Source organism: Prionailurus bengalensis, chromosome A2 (genome assembly GCF_016509475.1).
Source record: "Prionailurus bengalensis isolate Pbe53 chromosome A2, Fcat_Pben_1.1_paternal_pri, whole genome shotgun sequence".
Lineage (NCBI taxonomy): Eukaryota > Metazoa > Chordata > Mammalia > Carnivora > Felidae > Prionailurus > Prionailurus bengalensis.
Genome location: NC_057348.1, coordinates 22,370,783 through 22,389,924, shown reverse-complemented (window position 1 = coordinate 22,389,924; position 19,142 = coordinate 22,370,783). Strand labels below are relative to the sequence as shown.

General features: G+C 49.9%; 1 protein-coding gene across 7 annotated transcripts in view; it reads right to left on the bottom strand.

Annotated features, from left to right (window-relative positions):
• Positions 1-19,142, bottom strand: part of CACNA1D (calcium voltage-gated channel subunit alpha1 D) — a 304,424-nt gene that overhangs the window by 47,940 nt on the left and 237,342 nt on the right. For all 7 annotated transcript variants that reach the window (XM_043587647.1, XM_043587641.1, XM_043587643.1 and 4 more), the window contains 8 exons: positions 16,046-16,152; positions 14,373-14,460; positions 13,256-13,363; positions 13,117-13,169; positions 11,509-11,655; positions 9,856-10,057; positions 7,628-7,786; positions 6,193-6,303 (listed from right to left, as the gene is read on the bottom strand). In XM_043587647.1, the coding sequence (XP_043443582.1) occupies positions 6,193-6,303; positions 7,628-7,786; positions 9,856-10,057; positions 11,509-11,655; positions 13,117-13,169; positions 13,256-13,363; positions 14,373-14,460; positions 16,046-16,152 (975 nt within the window). The remainder of the gene's footprint in view (positions 1-6,192; positions 6,304-7,627; positions 7,787-9,855; positions 10,058-11,508; positions 11,656-13,116; positions 13,170-13,255; positions 13,364-14,372; positions 14,461-16,045; positions 16,153-19,142) is intronic.

Here is a 19,142-nt window from a genome sequence, read left to right as displayed (position 1 = left end):
GGGCACCTGCATGTGTGAGAGAGGGCACACACACACACTCAAACACGTGCACACACTCACGGCGCAGACCCACGGCCCTGAGCAGCACTAGGCCAAGCAGAGCATCTGCAGGGCAGGGGCAGAGGGGCAGCACCCGGAAATCCTGCCCTTGTGCCTGGGATCACGACTTCACACTTTCTAGGATTTCAGCCCTTACACAGGGGAGTCAGCAGGCCCTCCCCCTGCTCCTTCCATGGGGTCCCCAGCCACACCACGTCCTTCTCTTTCCCAGTGAAAGAGCACTGTGACCAGGCATTTCACACGTTCTCCATTCTGTGCCCTTAAAGCAGCAACCGTTTCTGTTCCTCATGCATGCAAGAGTTACAGAAGGTGTGCTCTGTCCTCCCAGGGCTCTTGGGCACACGAGGACAAAGGCACAGCAATGCACACAGTCCAGGGCACAGAGCTGTGCCAGGGGAACTCACTCTGGGCTGGGGGGCAGGAGACCGTCTAGGGAGCCCACTGGAGGTCTCACAAAGGAAACGGACCATCAAGGGTTATGATGTGCTAAGCGTCCCATTGACTTTGAGAGAATCCACCTTGGTCCCCAGCTCTCCTCCTTTCCCTCTCCACCCTCCAGGCCAGGAGGACTCCTTGCCAGCCCTCAGAACCACCAACAGGTTCTTCCCCTGCTCCTGATGGCTCTACAATCCCAGCCCTAACTCTGTCTACCCAAACCCACTTCCTCCTTCAAGGTCGGACCAAATGCCAGCCCCTCGAAGGGATCTTTTCAGATCCTCCTGACGTCCACTTCTGCCTCTCTCTCTCACGTCCTCATCACTGAATTCTGGGTCTTTTCAGGTTTACCCCACTGAAAACCCTCTGTGCTGACTCTTCCATCCCCTCCTCTACTGACCCCACTATCTACCTTGGAACTTTGAGCCTGATGCTCAACATACTGCAGGGTCTTTCTTCCACTGACCTAGCATCCTATCATCCTTCGGATCTCCATATCCTACAGCGATCATGATGGCACAATGTCCCTAGGACTGTGACTTATCAATCCATCTATCTATCTCCCTATCTACGGCATACATTTTACATATTCCCTCTTGTGGGCTCACACATTTTATGCCTGCTGCCTCCTGACATTCTGTCTGCAAATCAACGATGTCTTTTCAAGAAATCAGAACATGTTTTGGAAATAAAAAATTTCAGGTCTGAATTACATAAAAAGCGGTCAAGCATGCTTACAACTGGGTACACTTAGTGCAGATGAAGAAAACCAGAACAGAAGGTACTTTGAAGTGTCAGGTTCCATGAACTCATGATCAATACAGGCCCCAAGGAAACCACTGCAGAGCCCAGCCTTTGGTGACATGATAGAAAATGTGGACATGTTGGCCATCCTGATAACTGGAGTAGGGATGCTTATTCTGGTTACCGTTGATCACTCTAAGTGCATTTACGGGGAAGCTATGATACTGACTGATGGTTTGGGCTTTTAAAAGTTTCATCTTGAATAATGTAAGATTTTCCCACCCAACTGCCATGACTTCTCACCCACTGCTCCCCTCTCTCCTCCCGTCCTCTGTCACATGTTACCTCGTTGGCTGCCATCCTCCCAGACCCCCTTCTCTGGCCTCTGACAGGTAAACAAAGGGATTCTGCCTGCACCAATTCTGATGACCTGTGTGCACATGTCTAAATGGGACAAGTCTTCACGAACGCCACATTTAGCGCCTTCTGGCTTTTCTTCCCAATGATCCATGATTCTTGGCTGCCAGATGGGGCCAAGGCCAGCCCCCGTGAGGACCAGACTAGGCCCGCTGAGCACGCCAGTCCTGCTGGCTGGCCAGGAGACAGCGCTTGCACCTGGACCCAAATGAGCACACGACTTCCTTCAGGGGGGAAGGCCTCCTAACACACAAGGCAGCTGGGTTGGGGTGCTGAGTTGCTGCTGTGCAGGTGCCCTGATCGTCCAAGTGCTGGGTTCCCTTATTCACGGGCAACAGGCATCTGACTGGCAGCCTTGCCACAGATTCTACTCTGAGGGCCAGAGCCCGTCCTTCCCTTCCTGGATTTAACAGCAACTCCAAAGTTAAGGAGAGGATGCTGGTCATTCCCACCTCCTCTAGAGAGGGGCTGATGCCTCACTGAGACAGCAGGGCACCGTAACACTCAGCCCTCCAGGGTTCAGAGAGCAGCTGAAAATCCCGAGTTCCTCCTCCTCTCCTGTCTGGGCACACAACCAGCCCCTGCTCACTTCTGCACCCTGCACACTGCTCCCCCTCGACCCCTGTTACAGCAGGCTGTTTGCCTGAGGCCAAGGCCACCACCTGCGTACCTACTTTGGACTTTATTCCTAAACAGCTCCTCCCTTGCTTTTCTAGAATTATCAGTACTTACCTTTGGATCATTCCCATTGGCCTACACCCTATTCACCAAGTGGCCCATTCTGAAAATCATCTTAAACCAATGCAATAGGGGCTTAACATTGGGGGTCCTGGAACGTTTTGGCAATCTTGTCAACCCTCTTCAGAAGATCCCTTACACTCATAAAATTGTGCCCACATCCTAGAGGACTCCTGGGCAGATGGTACACACCCCTGACCCAGGCAACAGGCACAGTCTGAGCCCATGAAGTCTGGCCCAAAGTCCTGGCTAGGGAGAGGGATATTTGGACTCAAGTGTTATTTGGCATTAGAATAAATCACCTAGAGTATATGTGGTCACTGAAGAGCTATAACAACAGTATCAACTTTTCTTTCCAGGAGGTGGAGGACGTCCTTGAAAAAGATTGCTAAGGCTTTGATAGGAGCCCTTATTCCTGTCAGGGACCCTGGGTCAGGGAATGCCATCCCGGGGGGCTAGTGGCAGAAGATACCAGCCTCCATGGTGTTGCAGCTCTGCATGGACGTATGAGAATGGCACCAAAACACTCTATTCTTCCCCCAAACCCAACTACCCTTTACTTTTCCCAAGCCCAAGTGGCCAGGAGTATAAATTAGACATTTTCGAGGTAGAACCAAGATCAAAATGCAGACCTGGGAACAAAGTGTGGCTGTTTGGAGAAAAGCCCACAGCCAAGGCAGCTAACCTGGCCTCGGGCACATGCTGAACAAAGACAGGTGACATGAGGAAGCACAAAGAGGGGCCTCAGGAAAATGGAAGTGCTCCTTACTTCCTGCAGGGACCAGTACTTTGGAAAAGGCCCTTCTTTTCAATCTCCCTCCCTGGAGCAAGAGAATTCATCAGAGAATTCCAGTGGCTTCCCCTCAGAGTACTGGAGGGAAAGGCCAGGGAAGTGGCTTATCTCTTACTTAAGTCATGACCTCTCTTCCATTTACAACCTGAGGATGGCACAGTCACCTCCAAGTCAAAAGCGCAGTCTAGAGCGTGTAAGATCAACACCGATGGTGGGTTTTCCCTTGGGGAGCAGACAATACACTCAACAGCTTGCTTGCTTTTCCCTAATTCTTGGGCTCTTCAGCTCCTTACCACCCTCCACTCTGGCCTAACCAACACTCAGAATACCTCTCCCCACGCAGTGAGCCTGCCTCGCCGGCCAGGGCAGCTCCCAGCTCTGGGTTCCCTACCTCGGCCCTCCCTGCTTGTGGAGGTGGGGTGACCTGATGTGCGGATCCCGGACTTCTCCCTAAATGTGTGCTCCTGGGAGGCCCCACCTCTCCATTAGCCTCTTGAATATAGAAGTCCCCATGGTTAGGTTTCACAGCTCCTTTTAACCGATCCTCCTGACAGTGCTTCCTCGTCCATCCATCAGGGAGGATTTTGTCCAACTTCACTCTCTGGATTTGTATCCCAGAAGGGCTGCAAGCCCATCTCTCCTGACAGATGCTGACAAGTTTTCCTAGAAGGTGTTCCCCTTACTATGGAGAATACTGCCCCGAGGGGCCCTGCAACAAATTCCAAACAGAGACAAGGGCTTTCCTGAGACGAGACCCAGGGGCTAGTGTTCCCAACCCTTTGTCCCACGTGTCCATCTCCTGGAAGATTCTTCCTCAGCAGCCTCTACAACTGGGTTCCTCAGCCCTACTGCTCCTCCGAGAGGGAGGAGGGGCCTCACTGACTTCTTGGTGAAAGCCTCCTCACCTGGGTTTGCTTTGTCAACCCAGAAGAGAAAAACAAGGAAAAGTCTGGGAGCATTTTAAGAAGAGCTTTGTTTCCTGGTGAATTGATTCTTTCCTGCTCCTCAACATAAAATCTGTCTCTCCTGGCTTCAGTGAATAAAGACGCCGTGCTCTGCAAGCAAAGAGATGCTCCTATTGCTATTTCATGCTATGGAAATATCTTGCTGGGCAAAACAACAAAGCAGCACAATTTCTAGCGGAAATCACTCATTTTAAAACCCTGATTAATCAGCACTGATTAAAAATTAGCTACTCATTTCCCTCTTGATATCAACCACTCTTATCACATGCCACCAAACCCTCCTCCCAGGTCTGGTCTCAGCAGGTTACTACGCAGAGGGGTGTAGGAGCCCCTTGGTGTGCCGGCCGGCTAGCAGGCGCATGTTCGCATGCACGCGCGCACACACACACACACGCACGCACACGTGCGCTCTCTCACACATACATGCCATGGGTGAGTGTGCCTTCTCTTCAGCCCAGAATAAGCTCTCAAAAACTTCAGAGCTTAATCACCAGGCAGGGGAAGACACGGTAAGGGCATCTAGAATGTTCCAGAGATATGTTCCGTGTTGCATCTTCTCAAGTCCTTTTGATGTTCTTATTTGGCAACCTTTTTCAACAGTCCAGACAAATATTGTTCAAAGAAGTAAAGGTGACAGGGAAGCAAACCAAAAATCTCAAAGGAAATTAAGATGAATTTGGAAAAGGAGGAAATGCTTATGTATGTAGATATGGACAAGTCACAGTAAATAACATCTGGCCATGCATAAAGTGCCAAATTTGACCCCACTGCAATCACCCCAAGTGATCACTTACAAGTGTCCTTTCTTTTTGGTCCACAAAGATCTGATAAAGATTGCATAGAAATTAATTCAAATTAAAGAAAGGAACAGTTTTGGATTAGAATTCCATGTAAATATGGAGTATGTGAAAACCATCACTTTGTAATCGAAGTCTCAGTAAAATCAGTGTCATCGGATACCTTACACACAGATGAACAAATAACCGGGTCATTGAATTCTGTCACCACTTCATTCTAATGGTTTGGGGCTTTTCTAGCAAAGAAGCTGAGGGTCAAATGTCCCCCGGCCCCGCCGGGGTCTGCTCCTCTGTCTACGGTTTTAGAACAAGGGGGCATCGTTACTTGATGATGATGGTGGTGGTGGTCAGAGTAACAGTACCGGCACGTCCACAGCATGTTACCACATGCCAGGTACTTCTCTAAGCATGGCACAGATAGTGATTCTTTATCCCTCACAGCTGCCTTGTGACACAGAACCAGCAGTGCCCTCATTTTTCAGGTGAGGAAACTGAAGCGCAGAGCAGTGAAGGAACTCACTCGCGTTAGCAAATGGGGAGTATGGGTTTGGACCCAAAGTCGTGTGTGCACTTTGACACTGTTCCATCAGTCTCTTCAACCACAGACACTGACAACTAGGGGACTGGATTCGTGCCCTCCCCGAAGGCGAGAGGATATGCTGACTAGCCCAACAGAGTTTAACAAACTTCATGTCTTATTTGGTCTTAAAGTCAAGTGACATTTTTCTAAGTCAAATAAACGAAAGGTGGCACGGCAGGAGGAGATCTCCAACTGGTAGAACTTTCCATAAAAGGTGAAAAAGAAGCTGTAGACTAAGAACAAATAAAACCAAAGTCTTTCTCCTGGAAACCTAAGAGTAAAATCAAGGCTGAATTCTTTCTAACGGGTTCTGTTTAAAACGGTGTCTCCAGTGCTCAAGCGATGAGGCAAGTTTCCCTGAGAAAGCATGACGTGTTATTCTAGAGACTGAAAACCTAGTTTCAAACAATTTCCATTCTGCAAATTCCCAATTCCGTACCCCTCTCTTCTTTTTCTTAGAATTGTTTTTATGAGGTTTTGTTTTGTAGTTTTGTTTTCCAATATGTACCCAGATGCCCTAATCAGATTCTAACGTTCTCAGGTGATAACCCAGTTATCGGCCAGAGCAATTCAGCGTAACTCAGTAACACACAATGAACAGGAAGCGTGTGCTTCTCTGGGGTGATTCAACAACAGTCTTCGAAAGGTGGTCCAGCTACTCACCTTAGGTTTAAATGCAATGACTTTCAAAACCATCTCGACGGTGAACACCCCAGTGAAGACCATGTTCAGAATGTCCATGGCATCATTAAATATCTTGGACTGCTCGTGGTGCTGTGGACGATGACAGAGGCACGGTTCTCAGAAGACCCAGCCCAGCCAGCCTCACGAAAGGAGGCTCCCCAGCCCCCTGGTCACTGTAGGCATCCACCCTCTGCTTGGACATGGAGGCAACCTTCACTGGTTCTAGCGCACGTGATTAACTCACCGCAAAGCACAGGGGCGCCTTGACAGAATGAGGATGATTGGAAGATGAAGGGGAAATACATCCATTTCCTCTGCTCAGGATGAAGGGAACCCACCCTTCCTCCTGGCTGGGTTTATGTTCAGGGCCTTGACCCAGGCACAAGGCAGAACCCACCCAAATGTCTACGACTAAAGGTAGGATTTGGTTGGAGATCATTTTGATGCCATTATTAGGTCCATGTTCAATAAAAGGCCATATTATCTTGACCTCACACTTCTTCCCTACATTGGCATGTGGTCCTTCTTGTTCATAACAACTTCTTAAATTTACAAAAACATGCCAGAAAATGTCCCTCTGGTGGCTTTTAGACCCATTTTCTAAACAGCACTGGGAGTTGGTTTGATTTGCTCAAGTTGTGTGGAAACTGGATCTAGACCTTGGCTTCTGTGCTAGGGCATTATCTACTCAACAGTATAACTGCCAGACCTGCTCACTGTTAATACCAACTTGGCCAACTGAAGGGAATTACATGCCTTGCCCCTAGTATAGCAAGAAGTGGCTATAATGCAGGTCAAGCTCTTCCCCATGAACTGGAAGATTCCCCACTCTCATACTGAGAGCTCCTTGAGGACAGCAATGTGACTTATGTTTTGTTTTTCAACACTGGGTGTTTACTTTGTGACAGGCCCAGTGCCAGTGCCTGATGTGAATTTTCCAGTGCAAACCTTACCTCTGGCATAGATATGATAGATTTCCTATTTTGCCAATGAAGAAAGCAAGGCTCGGAGGATTTAAATAACCTTGCCAAGATTGCCCATCTGGTAAGGAGTAAGCCAGGACTGGAATGCCTGTCTGTCCAACTCCACACAGACCAAGCTTTAGTCCTCAGATGCTCCCTGGCCACAGGAGGCCCATAGTAAATGTTTACAGAATTGAATGCCAGGTCCAGGCTCCAGGGAAATGTTACCTATGGTCATGTTGTAGAGGTGGTCTCTTAAACAAGAGGGCCATCCTAGATGCCTGCCGTGACAGCTGTTAGCCAGAATGGGACTCTGGCCAAACTACAGCCTAGATTCATCAGAAAATCAAACCCATTCTCTTGTGACGGGGTGGCATTCCCCCCTGAGAATTTGGGGCAGGGGGCTGTGCAGAAGGCCCAGACGTGACCCCCACGGCTGTCTCCATTTTTACCTGCATGGCCAAGCAGAGTGTGTTGAGCATGATGAGGACAAACATCATGTATTCGAAAGGCGAGGAGTTCACCACGTACCAGAACTTGTACTGGTAGGGGTTTTTGGGGATGTATCTCCGCAAGGGACGTGCTTTCAAGGCGTATTCGACACACTGACGCTGCAACGGCAAAAAAAAGAGCAAGGAGGGGTCCTGAGCACACCCATGGGAGGCGGACATACTTCTGCCCGCTTTGAAAGGACGGACACGCACCCACTGCGGGGGACTGTGGACCAGGGGGAAACACGATAGCCACTCCCACGGATGCCTTGGTCACTGGCCAAGGGCCTCTAGCTCCATCGCCTTATCAACCCCTCACAGCAACCTGGGGGGTGGGTTAGCAGAGCACCGAGTCTGCTTCCATTTTCCTTATTAAGATGGAAGTCCAGAGCTGTGAAATGCCTTGCTGGAGATTCTGTGGTGCACAAGCAGAGGAGCAGGGCCTAACCCAGGCCTCATCCCTACCTTTCCTCTCTGCTGGTGCATTATGTCTGCGGTTCTGGCACCTCTAGGAAAGGAAGCCAGGTAACAAGAGGCACAGAAATCCTGTGGAGCCAGAGAGGCTGGACTCACTCCCCAAGACAGGATCCACATGAGACATCTCTTGGGAGCCAGACCATATTAACCACACGTGTCTAATGGTGTGTGTCTGCCTGGGACCTTCTGACACTCGGGAGCTTGTCATGTTCATCTCAGAGCCCCCAGGACATGGTCAGCAATGATGGCCAGAGCACTGTCCTTCTCACTCTGGGGCTGAGACTGGTCCACCCTTTGCAGCCCAGAGGGATCTCCAGCCCCGTAGGCTCAGTGTAAGGCCCCACTTGCTCTTAGACCCAGACCAACTCCATTCTCCTGCTTTGACCCTGGGTTCTGACTTCAGATAGGCTCCCTCTGTCCAGAATCTGGCCCTGCTGTGACCCCTCACACTGACTCCAGGGACCCCCAATTCGAACCTCTTCTGGACCTCAAGTGCTGACACTATTGTAGCTCTGGTTCTGCCACCCCAGCCAGCCTGGGCCTCGCCCTGACATTCTCCTTCCAGGGGCTGGGAGGTGGGAGGAGTGGGGGATGATGAGGAGCAGGACCAGGCTTCCTTCTGATCACCCCTTATGGGATCTGAAGGGACGCCCTGACAACTCAAAGCAACATCTTCCTACAAACCAAGCCGGCCCTGTCCTCTTTGCCCCAGAGGACACAGCTGCGGCCAGAGACAGCCAGCCTTACCACAGCCACTTCCCTCAGGAAGCCAGGCTGGCAGATGATCCCTGCTCCTATGTCATCATCAAATGGGGGTGCTAGCAAACCAGGGCCCAGGGGAAACTCCCAGAGCAGAGTCTCCACCTCACCATCTTCTAGCGCTGGAAGGGACCTCTAAAAGCAACTCCTGGGTGCCCTCAATCTACAGCAAGCCCAGAGAGGAGCAGGTCTCCTGGCTCTCTCACATCATCACTCAATCAGAGCCAAAGTCCTCTGCTGCTATCAGATTTGTTCAAACAAGGCAGTGGATAACGGGAGAATGACACCAGCACAATATTAGACCCAGGTTTAAAGTTAGTGACTTTTCCTGCAGTGTGATAGGTTACTTCCTCCTAAGTCAACCTGGTTGACTCTGGTTCTCAACCCTGGTTCTCAACCAGGGGACATCTGGCAATGTCTAGAGAGGTCTTCTGGTTGTCAAAACTCAGGGCAGCGGGTTGCTACTGGAATCGAGTGGGTATAGTCCAGGGATTCTGTTAAACATCCTACAAAGCACACAATGCTCAACTGAAAATTATCTAGCCCAAAATATCAATAGTGCCGAGGTTGAGGAGATAAGACACAATCCACGCCCCACCCCCCCATAAGGACTGTGGGAGGAGCAGTGGGTGCTTTCCAGCCCCTGGCCACATCCCCCACCAAGATTGCGAGCCATCACTCGTGGGTCATGCCTGCAGAAGGTGGCCTAAGCATTCTTTGACTTCTCCATAGGGTGGGGTTGATTTCACAATTACAAGGTCTGATCTGTATCTGAGAAGCGCGCTCTCCCCAGCAAGGACTCAAATTGGCTGAGAGGGTACTATGAACAGGGCCCGAGTCCCCGGGACAACCAGCAGATGCGCGCCTTCTGTGTGCACGGAAGAAGCTGGCAACACACAAGCCACTCCTCTCTTGCTCAAGGGACAGAAGCCCAAACAGTGTGTGACTTTAACCTGATTTTTGTCCAGCTCACAGTTCTTATACTCTTTCTCTCCCTGCTCCTGAAATGTGACGATGACGAAGCCCACAAAGATGTTCATCATGAAGAAAGCCACAATGATGATGTAGATGATGAAGAAGATGGAGATCTCCACGCGGTAGTTGTAGATGGGGCCAACATTCTCTCCGTTGGAGTCGATGGCTTTATACAGCAACCTGGAGAACAGAAGGACTGGGTGAGCCCCGCCGCCTGCCCAGACGTGCACCTCTTCTGACGGCCTCTGTGGGCCCGCCCCTGCCTGTCAGACCCCTCCCTCGGAGCCCACCCATAGCCCCTGGACACACAGGTCCCCGAGGCACCCTCCTTGGCATTAGGTCCAGCCGGCCCAGCGCCCAGAGGAGGGGACACCTGAGATACATTTGTTGACTGATGTTTTGAGGACATGAGAAAAGATTTCATGGATATTCAACAATGCTCCTTTTTACTGACAGATGGGAGAGAGGAAGGACACCACGTGGAAGACACTGGCAGAACTGAAAACTGTACACACGCCAACAAGGACAACAAGCGAGCAACCCGGGATTTCCAAAGAACTGAGAAGTTCCCCAAACTGAAATATACACAGAAATCAAATATATGCTAAGCAGAACTCTCAGTAGGAAGGAAGGAAATTACCGTAAGATCCCCAAGTTAAAATTACCCCCACTCTGATGCAGATTCAGCACTGCCAGGGCGCCCACCCCATGCTGGGCTGTGCTACACACTTTCACAGCCATCTGCAGAGGCAGACATTACAGTCATCCCCATCGTACGGAAGCTCACAGAGTGATCTAGGTGACCAAAGTCATACTCCTTGGGGGCAAAGCCAGGAGATGAGTCCAGCTCCTCTGAGCCCCAGGTCCCAAATCTGCTCACATTCCCTCACCTGCCATCCTGATTTGCTAAACCACACTGCTGAAAACCCAAGAGTGCAGCCAGTGCCTCCACAGAGTAAAGGGGCTCACTCCTGCCTCTTTTCTCCCCAGGACCAGTCCCCTAATGAACAAACCCCACCCAACTGCCCTCTTCCTCCCAAAGGCTCTCCCATAAAACTTCTGACTCTCCCATGCATCCAGAGAGTTCTGCCAGCCTGACAGAGTGAACTTGTCCACCTTCTGCAGTTCCTCTGGGCGTGAGAACTTGACATTCGGGACTCTGCATATGGACGTACGTTTAGGTGACAGGAGCTGGGGCTGGGGTGGGTATCAGAGCACAGGGAACAAAGGTGTAAGAGACTTCCCTTTTGTATTCTACCTTCTTCCCTGCTTCTGGATTTTTTTTTTTAACTTTACTCATCAAAATCCTAGCCATTCTTCAGAACCCTATTCTGCACATCTCTGACACGGCAGAAGCTCCTGCCTGGTTTGACTGCCTGATACTCTGACTATCTCTGGGCCTTGAAGAGAGTATCATGTTGAGACCACTGTTTCTCCCACAGGGCTTAACACAGCACGCTGCACGGAGCTGGTACCAAAAGCACATTTTATGAATGAGCGAGTGAGCGGGTCAGTGAAAGACATGGCACTTTGGCAGCCACCCGTGTCTGGCACACATTAGAACTGGGAACGAATGACTGAACGACTGAATGGATGGCTTGGGACATTATCAAGGTGTTCTCTATACTTACGCAGGCCAGCCCTCAAACGTGGAGACCGTGAACAGCGCCATCATAGCAGAAAGGACGTTGTCAAAGTTGAAATCACTATTTTGCCAGATCCTCTCACGGACCACAGGGTTATCAACGTCCCCATCCTTGTAGAGGATGAAAAGCCCCCTAAGGAGGAAAAGAAGTGTGGGTCATCCTGGCTTGACCCGAGATCAGTCACAGCTGCTCCAAGGCCACATCCAGGCACCATTGTGCTGTCTGCCAGCCAGGCCCCACCTCTGAGCCGAGCACAGCCTGAGTTTTTCCTCTTCTTGTCCTGTGTTTACTCTAGTCTACAGTTCCAATAATCACTGAGGACCTACTAGTTTAATGAGTATTCTCTAGAGCAACTAGGTAGATATCCAGCATATGCCTGACAACAAATGATATCTACCAAACAGTAAACGCCTCTCATATACGATGGGCTCAACGCATACACTGAAGACTCACGAGGCTTTGGCCTGGAGAATTCTGCAAGCTCTGGGGAAGCAAGCCTGGGTACACCCTCCTCTCGGCCTTTTGGCTGTAATCACACTCTTTCTCTTTGTATTAACAATATTCCCAGTTTTCTTTCTAAAATAATTCTATAATTTCTGATACACAATATTTGTCATCGAATTTCATTTCTGGAAAGGGGCCAATGTCTTTATTCCACAGATGGGGAAGCAGAGGCTTAGTGAGAGAAGAGAAGGGGTCTTCACCCTGCTGCCTTCCCGCATAAACTCCAGGGGGCGCCCCCCCCACCCCCGCAGCCTGCATGGATGATGCCCCCGGAGGTGCACAATCAGTCACACTGAGGCTGACATACTCTGACCGCACCTTCTGCTGAAAAGAAACCCCAAATGGAATGTAAGCAGTGCAAGCAAGTCCTCAGTCGGTGCCGTCCCAAAGGGATGGGGACACACAGAACTTTACGCGGTCTTACAACCTGAGGCAATGGTTTCATGTCTGCCTTCGTATTCTTCCGGATATGTTGGGATAAGAGGCATGAGTATTTCTCACTTTGTCTCTCCTCTGCCTGTTCTTGTGAATAAAAATATGCCCCGAATGTGGGTGCCAAGAGCAAGGGGAGAAAGGCAGCCTGGAAAATGTGTCGGTAGAGGCTAGCCAGCTCCTGAATGCCAGGGAGTTGAGCTTCGAGCTCCAGTTTGGCGGGGGGGGGGATTTATCCATGTGGCTGGAAGGTGGGGGGGGGCTCTCTGGGGAATTTTGGAATTGTTATTTTAGGTTTCAGTGCATGCCCTCCCCCTCATTTTAGAGATTCTATACCAAACATCAAAAGCCATCTATCCATTCTTTTCGGGGTGATAAAGGTTTGGAACTAGAACGAGTAGGCCATGCTTGTCCCACAGTGTGACTGTACTAAATGTCACTGAATTGCACAGTTTAAAATGATTACTTTTATGATATGTGAATGTCACCTCAAAACTACCACCACCACCCCCCACCCACCCTCTCTCCAGCTGTGAGCTGAGCATACAAGCCTCTCACAATCCATGATGAAAACTTCTGAAAAGTGAGCACAAGCAGACCCTCCAAGTGTCTTATTTGTGCTTCCTCGTTCCCCACTCTCACGTTCAGGACACTCACCTGCACTCTTCGGGGTTACTTTTGGCTTCGTCTGTGCAGCGATAGAACTTCCCCTGCGTACAGAAGAGACAGGCAGTCAAATGCAGGCTCCCCACAAAGAGATTAGCTGGGCTTCAGGCCAGAAGGCACATCCGCGTACCTTGAACAACTGGACCCCGATGCAGGCGAACATGAACTGGAGAAGGGTGGTGACGATCATGATGTTGCCGATGGTCCGGATGGCCACAAAGACGCACTGGACCACGTGCTGGGGAGAGAGGAACCCGGGGAAGGCAGAGGGACGTCATCTGCTTTTGTTGTTTCAGCCACAGGGCGAGCTAATACCGGCCAGGATTTTCTACGTTTATGTGCATTTTTATATGATTTTCCAACTTTGTGCCTCCCTTGCGCTTGTTTTTCAGGTAGTTATCTGTGGGGAGTTACCCCGTTGCAGTGGGGCCCCCTGGGAAGAGCACCCTACAGACCAGCCCCTCCCTGGTTTCCTCCAAAGTGGTTTAGTCAGAAGAAACACTACCAGGCGTGGCACTGCCTGGCACACAGGTCCACAGGGACCCCTGCCCCCCGTAAAAGGACTCAGGAAAATGCAAAACCTCTGGCCTTTTATATGACCTGCATGAGAATAGATTTAAAGACCAAAATAAACCCAAGAACATATTATTTGTTTAATTTAATTTTTTCGGTTTATTTCTTTTAGCAGTCTGTACCCCAACATGGCACTCAAGTGCACGACCCTGAGATCAAGCATTGCGTGCTCCTCTGATTGAGCCAGCCAGGCACCCTAACCCAAGAAAATACTAATAATTTTTAAAAAGTAATGGAACAGTAATCTCATAAAGAAAAATAAATTAGCAAAGAGAAAGAAAATATTTGTAAAATGCTTTCAGCACTTGTCAGAGGTAGTGTCACTGGTTAGAAATGGCCTTTCCAGGGGCACCTGGGTGGCTCAGTCGGTTAAGCAACCAACTTCGGCTCAGGTCATGAGCTTGTGGTTCTTGTGTTCAAGCTCCACATCGGGCCGTCTGTGGTCAGCATCAGATCCTCTGTCTCCTTCTCTCTCTCTGCCCACCCCCACCCCGTGTGCGTGCACATGTATGCTCTCTCTCCCAAAAATAAAAACATTAAAAAATAATAATAAAATGTTCAGAAAAAAAAAAAAAATGTCCTTTCCAAAGGTACAGCCGTGTAAAACCCATCAAGCCTCAGCCCAGCTCTGGCCCCAACCAAAGCAGCCTGGGCCGGAGGGCAGAAATCCAAACCTTGAGTCCTTTCGCTCTGTTGATCGCCCTAAGCGGCCTCAGGACCCTTAAGACCCTCAGAATCTTCACAACGGAGATGGCACTGGATCTAAGGAAAAGAGCAAAGAAGGAAGGCAGAGTGTATTACAGTCAGATAAAATACTTTGGAATTATTTCACGTGGCCTTCACTGCAGGACCATGGCCCGTGTGGGGCTGAGCTCACCTCCCCCCAGTGCCCCTCCCCCCAGAGCGCTCTCTCTCTCTCTCTCTCTCTCTCTCTCTCACACACACACACACACACACACACACACACACTCACACTCACACACACATAGGTCTTTCTCCATCCAGCCCACACTCACGTCCCCTCCTGGGCCAGGCCCATGGGACTCACAGAGGCCCTGACTGGGGCGCGGGGCTAAGGCAGCAGAGGCACAATTTAGCAATTTCCTTTGTCCTTTTTGCTCAATGTAAATGCTAGGCAGTCCTTGGCTTTCAGGCTGCAGGTTTGTTTGGTTGGGTTTGCTCTCGGAGGTGGGAGAGCTGCTGTGGTGCCCTGTGTGGGGCTTCTCTGGCCTTTGTGGAATTCGCTGTTGGGTGGGACGCAATCACCACATGTGTGGTGGGGCTGACAACGGAGGGGATGTAGGACAGGCTGCCAGGAGAGCACATCCTCCGGGAGCTGGGGACATGGTAGCCATGTGAGTCCAGGGGTCAGCTGGACAAAGGCGGGGGGTGCTCCAGGGCAGACGGGAGAACACGGCTCACGCAGCCCCACAGGCGGCTGGAGCACATGCTCGGGAGGCAGAGGGCAGACACAGCCTGGCATTTATGGGGCCTGCAAAGATGCTGTGAGAACACCCTCTCTCTAGCTGCGACTGCTGCCTCCTTCCCCCTGGGCAGTGGTGGGAGGTGAGGACCAGCACAGAGGGCCATCTCAGGCAGGGGTCCTCGGTCTTCTGAGGGGGATGCAGCCTCCCCATTTAACTTGAGCTCGGAGGTAGTAGGTGAGCATGTTTCCTCATAGGGGGTACTGATGGCCAGCACCTGAGCACAGGTACTTGTAAGTCAGCAGGAAAGCAAGACCACGGCGGGACATTCCTACGGGAACTTCTGCCCCAGACCCCTGAGGTACAGCAGGCAGGCAGCTTGCAGCTGGGGCTATTCCCCACCAGACATTGGTAAAGGCCATGGGAAGGCCCTGGGACCCTGAGTTGTAGCCTCGGCCCCCTTCTAGCTGAAACTTGTAGAAGACAAAAGAAAGGGGTCATGGCAGCTGCTATATCCTGGAGATCAAGGGAGGAAGCCTTCAATATCCAATCTGAAAGTTCCCCCAGAGGCCCCCTCTTGTATGAGAACTGTAGTCCTTTGAGAGGACTACATGATGCCTGGGAGGAAGCTGAACTAGAACCGGGCTTCCCTCTCTCCCAGTTCAGACTTCTCTGTTGAAAGCAAATATCACAGACAGTAATATGCCCAACCTGGCAGGGGGCATGGAGAGAAGGAGAAACACAAGAAACACGAACAGTGCCAATGCCCTCTGGCATGCACACAAATCGGGCTTTCCGGGGTAACTGAATGCACTTGTTAAAGTGATGCCTAGCCTTTATGAATTATGTTAAAATCCCTCACAGAAACCATCCTGCCCAAGAGTCCTGTGCTCACACACTCACCCCCACCCCAGAATACTTACTGGATCCCGAATGATACCAGGGATACCCCGACAACCAGCATATCCAGCAGATTGAAGTAGTTCCTGCAGAAAGCCCCTTTGTGGAGGAAAGCTCCAAAAGTCGCCATCTATTAACAGAATCATGAGTGATTTACTGTCTTTTTTTTTTCTTTCTCTCCAGAAGAAAAGAAACCTGGGCTCTTTACAAAACCTCCAGGAAAGTACTTTATTAACAAGCATGCATTAGGAAGCCAGACATATAAACCAGCAGGGCTGAGCAACCAGATATTGGTTCAAAAATGGAAGTGGGGCAGCAGATTTCAGACACATTTCAGAGGAGACCAGTCTAGACTTCATATCAGTGATGGTAAACTGCAAGTAGGAATCCAACGTGGGCAGGTCCAAAGAGCCTGTCCCAGGAGTGTCCACATGGCCCTGCTCATCAGGTAACTTGGCTGCCCCACAAAATGCCGCCTCTGGACCCTGAGGCCCCAGGAGAGCCTACATCACTGACCCCAGCGTGCCTTCACAGTGCGGCTAGCAAAAGTGCTGGAGCCCAAAGCTCATAGGCTCTGTTCACAGAGACTCACACTGTTTAGGCCCCTGCCTGCTGCTAATGGTCCTCCAGCAAGACATCCAGTTTACACGGTGCTTCTGGGGCACCTGGGGGTGGGGGGGAGCTCAGTCGGTTAAGCATTTGACTTTAGCTCAGGTCACGATCTCAGGGTTCGTGGGTTCGAGCCCTGTGTCGGGCTCTATGCTGACGGATCAGAGCCTGGAGCCTGCTTCGGATTCTGTGTCTCCCTCTCTCTCTGTCCCTTCCCCGCTCACGCTCTTTGTCTCTCAAAAATAATGTTTAAAAAAAAAAATGGTGCTTCCAAGCCCAGTGACTCCAGCACATGCAAGGTGTGGCCAGGAAGCTGTCATAGGCCTCTCCTCAGGGCAGTTGCCCTGCTTTGCAGTCAACGTCATGTGCACCCAGAGCACCACCTCAGGTGCCCCAGAAAGGTGCCTACTGGCATTGCACAAAGGAGTTTAGTGAGGACGTTCCCAGAGCAAAAACAGCAAAGTACACAGGGTTCATTGTGTGCTAAAAAAAAAAGGAGGGGGGAGGGCGTCTGGGTGGCTCAGTCAGTTGGGCATCCAACTTCGGCTCAGGCCATGATCTTGCTGTTGCCGAGTTCGAGCTCCGTGTCGGGCTTGTGCTGACTGCTCAGAGCCTGGAGCCTGCTTCGGATTCTGTGTTTCCCTCTCTCTCTTCTTCCCCTCCCCCACTCACTCTCTCTCTCTCTCTCTCTCTCTCTCGCTCAAAAATAAATAAACATTAAAAAAAAAAAGATGAAGGAGGCTCAGGGGAGTATAGAATAGGAGGGCCAGAGTCATGAAACAGTTACACTGAACCATATAAAATCGCCAACACACCACCATTCTTGACCTACACAAATGGCAGTTTGCTGTGGTTCAACCGAATAGCCATATAGCCTTGCCAGTGTTCCCACGGCCAGTAGGAACCACCGCTTCAGATGCTAGATGCTTCTCGGCGAGCCTCCACTGCCTGAATCCTTCCGGTTTCTAAGCTTGTTTCACACCCTCTCACACAGGTTTTAAATGAAGAAAACTCAGAATACTTAAGTCACTGAGGCAAATATGCAGAAATTTAAAAGCAACAATGGTTTTTTTGTTTCTTTTAAATAACCCTGTATCTCATTGGCCCCAAAGCCCACGAATGATGATAATCATTTAACAACTTAGACCTGTGGGAAGTAGAATAAAACCTCGATGAGCTGAGCTAACAGATTAAGTGGATCATGTTCCCCATTCAGTTTGAAGAGAAGGCGGCCAATTATAAGGAAAAAAAAAAAAAGACAGCTCAGGATGAAGTAGAGGCAGGGTGAGTATGCTTGACCCCACCCCCTGTGCATCACGTGCGTACTCCTTATGACGGAGGCCCTGTTAGATTCAGCTAACCCCCGCACCCACTTAGGAGACAACTGTCGGCCACATTCACCGGCTTAAAGGCAGGAAAGTGAATGTGAATTTTTAGATTTTTTAACAAAGGTTTAAACAGAGACTGGCTGGTTTTGTGCTAATGTTTTTATTAATTGAAAATAAAAGGAACTCTAAGTACCCCATTCCCTGGCAAAGCTCATCGAGGTTTCATTTCATAAAATATTTTGTAAAGAGCCCAAGTTCTACAGTAGTCGAACATGAAATACGTTTCTTTTTCCTGAGATGCACACGTAAAAACCCAAAATTGGTTTAAAGGAAATTGTGGTGAAAATTCCTCATCTTGTCTCCCCATTGGGACACAGTTGCTCTGACAGTTGTCATGGGCCACACTGTCCCGGTCCTGCAGTGACCCATGCCACTTAGCACGTCAGGGGTGTTCCTGGCTCTCTGCTGCGGGTCTCCAGACCTCGGCATGCGCAGGGAACGAGCCGGGCCTGGGTGGCCTTTGCAATCTGTACACAAACCATGCAGCAATGGCAACTGTGAGCTCATGCATGGGCAGTACATTTAGGGCGCCCTGTCCAAAGGGTGCTCCTTTTGTTTGTGTAAATGTAAGCCCATCCATTAAAGCGTATCAAATATCTTAACACAAATAGGTTATCTTGCAAATCCCATTGCAAGAAAATAGTGTGTTACTATTTTAGGCCACTGAAAACCATTCCATCAAAGAAATGAAAGAAGATACATTCCCTTCATAGGATAAATACTTTTCCTCTGACTTTGAGGTCAGGAAAGGTGGAAGAAGGTTCACACATAGTGATGTGTCTGTGGTCAGATGACACATTTCAGAGGATATATTTTAAAAGGAGCAAAATAATTTCCAGTCATTATTATGAAGCCAAAGAAGTTCCTACATGCATTTAAAGGTTAAAAAGAAAGAGCAAAAACATGTTGAATGGTTACAGGAACAAAAAAAATCCTTTGGTTTACAAAAAAAAGTGTAGCTTGATCATAGAAGGCAAAAAATAAAAAAAATAGTCAAAAGCACTTCACGCTTCTTTGCCGTGTGTCACACAGGAGCAGGCCCCTTCGACACACTGCTGTGGGACCTGTTACCTTCAAAACGATCTCAAATGCAAAAGTACCAGTGAAGACATAATCTGCGTAA